Source organism: Osmerus eperlanus, chromosome 1 (assembly GCF_963692335.1).
Source record: "Osmerus eperlanus chromosome 1, fOsmEpe2.1, whole genome shotgun sequence".
NCBI classification, from domain to species: Eukaryota; Metazoa; Chordata; class Actinopteri; order Osmeriformes; family Osmeridae; genus Osmerus; species Osmerus eperlanus.
Genome location: NC_085018.1, coordinates 17124533 through 17136097, shown reverse-complemented (window position 1 = coordinate 17136097; position 11565 = coordinate 17124533). Strand labels below are relative to the sequence as shown.

General features: G+C 46.9%; 1 protein-coding gene across 5 annotated transcripts in view; it reads left to right on the top strand.

The window, feature by feature from the left end:
• The first annotated feature begins 686 nt into the window (after nt 1-686).
• celsr2 (cadherin, EGF LAG seven-pass G-type receptor 2) overlaps nt 687-11565 on the top strand; it is a 48688-nt gene continuing 37809 nt past the window's right edge. For all 5 annotated transcript variants that reach the window (XR_009930705.1, XM_062464637.1, XM_062464629.1 and 2 more), the window contains exon 1: nt 687-4479. Coding sequence is in view for 4 of the 5 variants with exons in the window: in XM_062464637.1 (XP_062320621.1) it covers nt 924-4479 (3556 nt within the window). In the remaining variant the exon portion in view is untranslated. The remainder of the gene's footprint in view (nt 4480-11565) is intronic.

Here is an 11565-nt window from a genome sequence, read left to right as displayed (position 1 = left end):
TGTATAACCCTGAGAGTTATTCTAACAAGCTTGTCTTATTGCTCAGTGAGAGTTACATATGATAGGTTCTCTGAATGGGGAGGATAAAAGGTGCCTTTGGCATGAGCAGATATGTCAGATATTATCTTGTCTCTTGGCACTGGACATCTGCTGTGCAAAATCCTAAAACATCTTTTTCACACAAGGTTTTTACTTAAGTGGCACCTTGTTTAACTGAAGTTGAAAAAGACCAATAACAAATGTGTGCAGTTTTACTGAAGATGATGGTGTAATTTGATCACTAGAGGTAACGAAGCATACCTTTTATTGAGGACCTGTCAGTGAAATATGAAACTGCTCTTCCTTGAGGATATATAGTAGATATAGTAAACACTTTCTATCTATTTTAGTTGGGGTTTAAAGCACATTTTTCACTTATTTACCTAATTTAAATGTCAAGGAACTCTCATTGAATCTAAACTTAATATACAAGACTAGACTATTTTAGGCTGGAGTAATTCTCTGGAAACAACATTTCAACATCTGTTGAAAACTCAGTTCAGTGGTCTCTGAGAGCGGCCCATGCCCCGCTGCACACCCCCTCTGCTCACTCTCTTTACACACGCACACGCGCGCGCTCGCTCTCTGTCTCACTCGCTTGCATGCACTGAAACAGGTTTATGATAATGAGAAGCCTGAAGGCGCAGGGGTAGTCGGAGCCATTTTTATCATTCAAGCGGATTGAGTGGAGGTGTTGGCGTGTTTATACGCGAGAAGATTTGGCAAGGTGACTGCGGGTTCTCTCACAGTTCAATTGGATTATACTCTGTGGAGCAGTTAAAGCATGGACACGCCACTTCAAAAGGGAATGACAACAAGACGGAAAGTTTAAGTGGAAGGCGGTTGTAGTTACTTTAAAACCTGGTGAACACTACCGAGAAGCAATGCCCGTCAATAAGTGGGATTTGTTGTTTATCATTTTGGGGTGGTTAAAACTAATTTCGCCGTCGGATTGCTACATTATTCACATCAGTGAGGATGCGGAGCCGAGGACTGTGATATCAAGTGTGCAACAGAGAGGAGCGTGCACTTTGGATCAGGTAATCGCTCCTAAATTCTCCAAGACCTTTATTGAAACTGATGCGGCGGCGGGTATTGTGTTCGTTTCGGACAAAATAGATTGTGCCGCGCTCCGCTCCAACCCTTTCACAGTTTATACTGTTGTAGATTGCATGAATAATGCCCCACCACGGTCCAGGCATCTCCTTACAAGCCAGTATGATGTACATGTTCACGGCAGAAATTGTTCACATAAACACAAAAGAAAATCGAATTGGGATTTAGAGATCATTAGTTTATTGAATCCTCTAAATCATCATCCAGAATGCCACGAGGCTGATACTCCCCTATTCCGTATATGTGACCTTCTACCGGGCTCCCACAGCAAAACGCTCTGCAAAGTGACAAGGAGCCCGGAGTTTTACTTCTCAGAGGGGGAACTGTTTGTGTCTGAGAAGCTGTGTTGGAAGCGGGACACACTTTTGGAGTTAGACCTACAGTGTAACCAATTCGCTAGAACTGGAAAGGTGGCCGAAGTAACGAGTATTTCCATCCACATGCGAATAGGTCAGGGCTCTTTTGGACAGGGCCACTTGAGAAAGTTACTGGAGAGGGCGGCCCAGTCTGACTCAGGCATTGTTAGCAGGAGAAAGAGGAGCATCAACAGTAGCCCCCAGTTCCAACCTCCCATGTACCAAGTTGCTGTGCCTGAAAATAAGCCTGCCGGAACTCCAGTTGTTGTTTTGAAAGCAGTCGACATGGATGAGGGAGAGGCGGGCAGACTCGAGTATTTTATCGAGGCTCTTTTTGATAGTCGCTCCAACAACCTATTTGCTGTGGACCCAGTCAGTGGTTCTGTCTCAACAGTGGAGATACTAGACAGGGAGACTAAAGACACGCATGTGTTCCGTGTGACCGCTGTTGACCATGGCACACCCCGCCGTACGGCTATGGCCACCCTTACCATCACAGTCAGTGACACCAATGACCACAGCCCTGTGTTTGAGCAACAGGACTACAAGGAGAGCGTAAGGGAGAACCTAGAGATTGGTTATGAGGTGCTGACAGTCAGAGCCACAGACGGGGATGCCCCAGTCAACGGTAACATCCTCTACCATGTCCTCAATAGCAACGGCTCTAATGATGTGTTTGAGATTGACCCAAGATCTGGGGTGATCCGCACCAAAGGCCCGGTAGACAGGGAAGAAGTGGAGGCCTACATACTATTGGTTGAGGCAAACGACCAAGGTCGTGACCCTGGTCCCCGTAGTGCCACGGCCACAGTTCACATCATTGTAGAAGACGACAATGACAATGCACCGCAGTTTAGCGAAAAGCGCTACGTGGTCCAGGTGCCGGAAGACATGGCACCCAACACAGAGATTCTGCAGGTAACTGCCACTGACCAGGACAGGGGGAGTAATGCTGTGGTCCACTTTAGCATTATGAGTGGTAACACCAGGGGCCAGTTCTACATTGACGCCCAGACGGGGAAGATGGACCTGGTAAGCCAGCTGGACTATGAGGCTAACAAGGAGTACACGCTACGAATCCGTGCCCAGGATGGGGGGCGCCCTCCGCTCTCCAACATCAGCGGCCTGGTCACGGTGCAGGTGCTGGATGTCAATGACAATGCGCCCATTTTTGTCAGCACCCCCTTCCAGGCCACTGTGCTAGAGAATGTTCCAGTGGGTTACTCCATAATCCACATTCAGGCTGTGGACGCAGACTCAGGTGACAACTCCAGATTGGAGTACCGCCTCACTGAGACCACACCCAACTTCCCCTTCTCCATCAATAACAGCACAGGGTGGATAGTTGTAGCGGCTGAACTGGACAGAGAGAGTGTGGACTTTTACAACTTCGGTGTGGAGGCCCGCGACCATGGCCACCCAGTCATGTCCTCCTCAGCTAGCGTTAGCATGACCATCCTGGATGTCAATGACAACAACCCTGAATTCACCCAGAAGGCCTACTACATGCGTCTTAATGAGGACGCTTCTGTGGGGACCAGTGTTGTGACTGTGTCTGCCGTCGACCAGGACATTAACAGTGTGGTGACTTACCAGATCTCCAGTGGCAACACCCGGAACAGGTTCTCAATCACAAGCCAGAGTGGCGGTGGTCTCATCACCCTGGCGCTGCCTCTCGACTACAAACTGGAGCGGCAGTATGTCCTCAGCGTCACCGCGTCTGACGGCACCCGCTTCGACACCGCCAAGGTGTTTGTCAACGTCACCGACGCCAACACCCACCGGCCAGTGTTCCAGAGCTCCCACTACACCGTCAACATCAATGAGGACAGGCCCACGGCCACCACCGTGGTGGTCATCAGTGCCACGGACGAAGACACTGGCGAGAATGCTCGCATAACCTACTTCATGGATGACAGCATCCCACAGTTCAACATTGACCCAGACACGGGGGCTGTCACCACCCAGACGGAGCTGGACTACGAAGACCAGGTGTCCTACACTCTAGCCATCACAGCCAAGGACAACGGCATCCCACAGAAGTCGGACACGACCTACCTGGAGATCCTGGTCAATGACGTGAATGACAACTCCCCTCGGTTCCTCCGGGATCACTACCTGGGCACTGTGATGGAGGACGTGCCTGTGTTCACCAGCGTGGTCCAGGTCTCTGCTACAGATCGAGACTCGGGCCTCAATGGGCGCGTCTTTTACACCTTCCAGGGTGGAGAGGACGGGGATGGAGATTTCATTATTGAGTCCACCTCAGGCATTGTACGCTCCCTGCGTCGGCTTGACCGTGAAAACATGCCCATCTATAACCTACAGGCCTTTGCGGTGGATAAGGGAGTTCCCGCGCTCAGGACCTCAGTAGATATACAGGTGAGCATCCTCGACGTAAATGACAACCCTCCTGTTTTTGAGAAAGATGAGTTTGACATCATGGTGGAGGAGAACAGCCCCATTGGCCTGGTGGTAGCTCACATATCTGCTTCTGACCCGGACGAGGGAAGCAACGCCCAGATTATGTACCAGATCGTGGAGGGGAACATTCCAGAAGTCTTTCAGTTGGATATCTTCTCTGGAGAACTGACCGCTCTGACTGATCTGGACTATGAGACACAGCCTGAGTACATCATTGTGGTCCAGGCCACCTCCGCCCCACTAGTCAGCCGAGCTACTATCCACATAAAGCTTGTTGACAAGAATGACAACGTTCCCGTGCTCAAGAACTTCCAGATTATTTTCAATAACTACGTCACGGACAAATCCAGCAGCTTTCCTACCGGGGTAATTGGGCGCATCCCAGCGCATGACCCGGACACCTCAGATCAGCTCCAGTACAGCTTTGAAACTGGGAACGAGTTGAATCTGGTCATCCTGAACCAGAGTACGGGGGAGATCCGGCTGAGCCAAGCCCTGGACAACAACCGACCCCTAGAGGCCTCAATGAAGATCTCTGTGTCAGGTAAGAACCATTACTTCCTTATGTGCCTGGAATTGTCATTCTAGACCTGTTTCCTCCATGCATGAATAGTTCAGTGTCCTAAGGGTGTTTCTCATTTAATGAGATGTTACTCATGGCACAATTATGAGTTTCAACTCAATATATCTTCAGGCTTTCATTTTTGCATCTTTATTGATTTTGTAATGAAGTGAGAGATTAACCGTCAGTGCATGATCTTTGTAAACCACAACAAAAATATTTTATTTAGCGTGAGCAGTCTTTGAAGAAATATGTCTGTCATCAATACTATATCTCTGGATGATTGTGGTTTGATTAGCCTGTGTTGTAGTCTGTAATGCTCTATGCTTGTTTTGAAATGAACCAGAAGGCATTCTTCACACCTTCCTACCAGGCTGATTTCGATCAGTCTGATGTCATGAATGTAGGTAGGTGTTCGTTTGAGCATGTCTGCAGCAGGATGGCATGCTCCTGAGGGAGCAGTACTCCAGTGGGATGACAGATCGTTCCCCATAATTGCCCAACATAAGCCCCCCCCCCAATTTGTGGCCAAATGAAAGATTTAATTAAATGATGGTCTCTTATAATAGGTGATTTATATGATTACTCCCAGGATTGATTTCTCTAATAGAGTGTATGTGCACATTGACTTAGTTCGGGGTCCAGTAAGTCATGATACATTGTACAGTACACACATGTCATGTGAACTGCAATAGAAAACAGCAGTTTGTTCAATTAATAACCATTTGGAGAAGGATAAAGGACCATTCGGTTTCCGTCTAGCATTACCTAACCCATGTTTCTTAAATTGAGTGTGCCTTGTGTTCTTCTAATTTCACCTGTCAGCAAAAATTACAGAGCACTTTATTTGCTCCAACATTGTGACTGAACTTGAATTGCTCCTGGGAAAGATTTGTGGCCTTTATGTGGGAGCTTGTTTGTGACACAGCGTGAGTCACCATAGAGCTTGCTCCTCCTCTGTGACCTTGCTTTTAATTATACGTGAACCAGCAGCAGCACTGCATAAATGAGTGCTTAATCTAGTGATTAAACTGGAAGCATGTTAAATAAAATTGGTTTAGAAGATAAGTAACGTTTTTCCTATTCTGACTGAAGCGGTATTTGTGAGTGGGGGTGTAGTTTCACCTAGGGGCACATAGCCCTGTAGTTAGTTCTGAGTGCCAGACACTAAGGTTAGCTTGGGTATTTATTATAACGTGCTTTGTTTTCTTGGTTGGTTTTACGACCTGGTCTCCCTCGAGGCTCCTTAGAGGAGGAGTCCCCTGGTGACAGATGAGATGGCTGCTTGTCTTCCTAGGAAACAATGGCGAGCAGTCGATTCCGAGGCCGTCCCAGGAACTCATGCTAGGCCCTGGTTGGGGGCAACAGCTGTGACTGTACTGAGGACCAATTAGAGGGCCTGCTTCTCAGTGCGGCCTGCACCTGCTGGGGTATGTGTGTCAGCAGCCCTACGGGGGAGGGAGGGAGATGGAAAGAAAGAGGGAGAATGGAAAGAAAGAGGGAGAGGGAGGTAACGTCACGTGGGTGTTAGATGGACTGAACTTGAAAATGCAGAGATACTGTATGGAGGAAGTCATGCAGTGGGAGGGACTAGGGAAGGTACAGAGGGACCTGGGAGGGAGGGAGGGAGGTAGAGGGAGGGAGTGAGTGAGAGAAGATGGAAAGGCAAAGACAACGGTTGGCTCTCGTATGTTGACCCAAATTTAAAAATGGCTCCTCCCTTAAGGGACTCCCAAGTCTTCCCATTATCCTTCGTTTTGTATTCCCGCTTCTGAAAGCCCTTATGATGGATGATTAATGCTGGAATCTAGACAAGAGTTTGACTATGATTAAAATATGCACTAATCCACAAAAACATTTGTATTGAAGAAGTAAAGGCGCAGGAGAAGACTGGCTAAGAGTTAGACATTTGTAATGGTCTCCTCTACTAACATTGACTAAACATGCTTGGCAGGATGGATCTGCCTCACACCTTCTGTGTCCCTCTGCCATCTCAGGTGATTATACACCAGAATAATCCTGGTTTTAGCCAGTTAGGGAGCGAGATTTACTGCAATGGTGCAGTGTCATTTATGCTTGCCAATAATCAGACACAGGAGACCCACAGCTAATGGGCTGGATTAGACGCTCTGTATCGCTGGCTGTGGGATTGCAAATCCTTGGATTATTGCAGATGGAAAGATTAGGATTGTAAGAACGCTTCATTACAGTTTGGTGGGACTGTCCTCCGTGTGCCGTTGAGGAGCTGTGGAGGAGGTGCTCAGAGCAGACACAGCCCCTGCAGTAACAGTCCTGATCAGGAGGCGCTCAGAGCAGACACAGCCCCTGCAGTAACAGTCCTGATGAGGGGCCACTCAGAGCAGACACAGCCCCTGCAGTAACAGTCCTGATCAGGAGGCGCTCAGAGCAGACACAGCCCCTGCAGTAACAGTCCTGATCAGGAGGCGCTCAGAGCAGACACAGCCCCTGCAGTAACAGTCCTGATGAGGGGCCACTCAGAGCAGACACAGCCCCTGCAGTAACAGTCCTGATCAGGAGGCGCTCAGAGCAGACACAGCCCCTGCAGTAACAGTCCTGATCAGGAGGCGCTCAGAGCAGACACAGCCCCTGCAGTAACAGTCCTGGTGAGGGGGTGCTCAGAGCAGACACAGCCCCTACAGTAACAGTCCTGATGAGGGGGTGCTCAGAGCAGACACAGCCCCTACAGTAACAGTCCTGATGAGGGGGTGCTCAGAGCAGACACAGCCCCAGCAGTAACAGTCCTGATGAGGGGCCACTCAGAGCAGACACAACCCCTACAGTAACAGTCCTGATGAGGATGCTGGTCACGCTTTATGCTGGCAAGATTGCGGTCGTCTATAGGATTAGTTTAGATGTGAATGAATCCTGGCTGTGTCCTTTCGGAGTTGACACAGTGCTGGTTGGATCTACTGTAAGCATGAGTTTGCATAATCGTGTGCGTGCGTGCGTGCGTGTGTGTGTGTGTGAAGGGAGAGTTTGAGTGAAGGAGATTGGGTTTGCATTTGACAGTGAGGATTGTACGACATTCCTCCTGTCCTTCAAATACTTTGTTTGATTTAAATGTAGGTACTTCCTCTGAACGTTCAAAAGTGTAAAATAAAACCCAAACACCCGGTCCTACCCATACAGCATTCACCAGCTCTGAGGTTTCAACATGTCCACTCTGCTAATAATGGCAGCTTTACCTCTCATCACACTGCAAGTTGTGTAAAACCTTCACAAATTATGTTTGTGAGTTTGCTATTTTCACTCCTCTGCTGGTGTCTGACCAGAGGGGAGTCAATCACTGGAAATATCAGCAGTCAATCTAGAACACAGAAGGTATTCCACAAGAAAGCCAGTTTCTCTGCTTTATTTTGACAACCTTCTCCATCACTGGTAACCCCTGAACTCACTCTGTTTATGAAGGACTTTTGGTTATCCATTGATCTACTAACCAAATCAACTTAGTCTTAATTATTCATTTAAAATGGCTGAGGCAGATAAAGACTGAGCAACAGTTTGGGTTGACATGCTGATTAACTAAATGTAGTGATTCGTTATTTCAGGGTAATTGTTGTCTCTTTCATATCTTAAAGAACTTCAGCTCACATGCAGTAATTCTTTCACACCATGTAAACACTGCTGAATGTGCCATTTGATTTTTGTTAGAGTAGCCAACACTAAATGCAACCTCTATAAAGCTTGTTTTGAATATTCAAATGTGGGGATTTGAATGTACAACAGTTCTCAAATGTCCCAACCTCACACACGGAAGCAGGCAAACCAGTCATATACCTTCCTTAGCTGAAGGGTGTTTTGTAAATTGCCCATTTTCCCACTGTCCTCCACCTTGCATAACATAAGAACAGCACATGAGTGGAATTTCAATAGAGGACTGAAGAATCCACTCTCGTTCATCACATGGAGATCAGCACCAAGCCAGTCCCAGACTGCGTAATTACATTCCAGTCTATTAAGACTGCTCTGTCTATGTGGTTCTTCTCTGTCAGGGTCTGCATAATCGTTCTCTGTAACATAGACCAGGAAAGCGGATGGCTGTACTGGAGTAGGTGTGTCTTTCTACAAAGATACATTTAGCCTAACCTTTTCTTGAACCTTTACATTGAACCCTTCTGTCTCCATGGCTCCGTTATATTTGGATGAAATGGGGAGAAAAGGAGCCTGGTCTAAACACAAGGTTTATAGACACCCTCTCAACCTTCAAAGGGCCGCATTAAGCTTCTTTCAGGGATGTTTGATAGGTGGCTGGTAGTAAAGTAGCATGTGTATGTTTGAGTGTACCTGTCGGGTCTCTTGAGTCTGGACATGTTGGACTTGAGTGATTTCCTGTAATGGGTCCCTTCCACCCCCCCCCCCCCACCCCCCCCAAGCACCCCTAAAAGGCATTAGTCACACACTCAGACCCACTTGGAATGTTGCTAGCCGTGTTCCTCTCCTCTTTCTCTTCTTTTCCCTTCAACATCACCTATCACCTTGATCCTCTGTCCTCTCCACTCTTTTTTCATTGGCCTGTCACCCATCCCCTACTCCTCTCTCTTCCTGTGTCCGCCGTTCTCACCCTTGCAACCTCTCCGCTGCCCCTTTCAAGCTCCTCCACCCTCTTCCCCCCCCCCCCCTCTTTTGACTGTTGTTCCCTCTCTCTCCCTCCCCTGTGAAAAGAAGAATGCCTAAGAGAAATTCTTTGTTAAGCACCAAGTTGTCATGGTGACCCCAGCAATGCTTGAGAAATTCCTGGTGGGTGGGGACAAGAGGGGGGGAGTTCCCTTTGTGGAGGGAAGATGAGGGGGAGGGGCAGCGCATAAAGTTCTAAAGTGCAACAGGGCTACTCCGGAGCCAACTGTCCCCTCTCCAGTGAAGTATCGGCCTATAGCCGTTTTTTTCTGCAAGACAGTCTATTAGTGACTTGTCTTACTGGCTGACTCTACGTTGACCTTTATGTATAGGACGCTGCCTATGTTAAAAGAACACTGTTGGCTCCTTGTATTCATCCTACATTCTATGCAATAACGATGTAATTATTATAATATTTTTGGGGGGTCATGGCTATGCAATAACTATATAATTATTATTATAATTATTATTATTATTTGGCAGAGAAAAAAACTAATAGAAAGAGGATGAGGCTCATCTCCCACATTATAACAGCCTACCTAATAAAAGACTTTCTTTTCATTTTATAAGAGTTTTATTTATTGGGTAAGTAAAAAAGCAATTGATGACATTTGATGGGCAGCGTCAGTTCTCTTCTGGAGCCTTTAGGTAGCAGAGTGAAGCTAAGGAAAGGATGAGGGGTTTGTTTTCTAAGCCCTTTGATTTGTGACACCGGTGTGTCAAGAGAGTATCTGATTCCCTGCCACTGGCTGCTTTTCTGTGTTCTTTGTGAAACTATCCTTCTCTCTCTTTCCCTTTCTGTCTCTCTGTCTCTCTGTCTCTCTCTCTCTTCCCCCCCCCTCGCCCTGTAACTCTTTCTTTCTGCTTTGTTGTCCCGGCTATGTGGATGAGTGAAGCAGAAGAGGGGGAGATGACATCATCCCAGTGTTGGGTAGAGTGGAGGGGGGGGGGCAGCGTTTAGCATTAGGGCTGCTGGTGCATGGCTGGGGTGAGGCCTGGTGGCGTGTGCACACAGCGCTGGGCCGTCCTGTATTGTCCCCCACTATCCCAACAGACAATGGGATGGGTGTTGAGCGGACTCTGTCTGGGTCTGTGTCCTTCTGTTAATACCCCCTGCCCCCCAACCTCCCTCCCTCACCCCCTCCATCATGTTTGCCTTAGTGCTACAGTCTTCAGGGAAGGTTGACCAGGCATATTACTGAAGCTTGAACGAACCTAGTTCTTTTTAATGTATTTAGAGATCTGGCGAGCAGCTTTCTTTGAAATCTGTTTTCTTTTTTTAGCACCTGTGCATGTGGCAATATTACTGTATCTTATCCTCAAATAAACACATTTTGTCTATCATTTTGAATTTAAATAACAAAGTTCTTCACAAACTCCTTAGAGGAAAATTTGATCACATCAACATTGTGATGTTGTTCTTCTGACGTGAGCAACAGATATGTTTATTTAACAGATCACTGCTTTGCAAGCTACATTTCCCTTACTTAGCAATTAACCATACAGACATTTCACAGTGACCTGGTTTCATGTGCTCTTAATCAGGGATGCGAAATGGCACCATCTCCCATTAAGGCTTTGGTACTATGGGAAGCATTTAGTCGGAAGGACAAGTTCCTTGTGAACTCTGTGAGCAAGATGTGCTGGATTTCATCAGGGCTTTTCTCTAACAAGGGTGGTATGATAATGATACGAGCCCTCCAGCTTACTGGACAGATGGGTTCTTCTGGAAGCATGCCAGGTTGGAGGTGGTGCCAGGTTGGAGGTGGTGCCATCTAGGTTTGGTTACATTGTGTTAAGAATGGGCATCAACCTGATACCCAGCTGTTTGGTTGCTCAGTAATTGGCCATTGAATAATTGTATAAACCATTCCATGTGATCGAGATCATGCTTTCTTTGGAGTTTGAGTGACATGCAGTCTGTGTGTCAAATTACTAATGGTTCTAGACTGATGATTTGGACGAACTGCATCTTCCCAAACTTATGACTTTTGAGGCCTCGGAAAAATCACCAATAAAAACTTTCACAGATTATTAGTTGAGTCCTAAACAAAATAACATGTTATAATATATAGCTTGGCTTTATTCCACACTAACAAAATAATTAATGGAAATTCATTAGGAAATGCCGTTTAGGTCTAGAACAAGCTTTATCTGTCTCTGGTAAATCAGTCTTATATCCTTGTTTGTTGAGAAACTATATTGAATGTGACTGTATATCATCATTGTGTGACCAGTATTTACACTGAGCACCACATCCATATCCAATAAGTATCCGGAAGCTTCTATCGGTGTACCTTATGCTTGCTCACGTCTCTGTATGCTAATGCATCTTTACGCTGACAGCAGTTTCCCTTTAATATGCTAATGTATTGATCTGAACTGTTCAGATCTTGTCCTCCTCTGCCTGTGAGGCCTTTCTCATAATAAGGA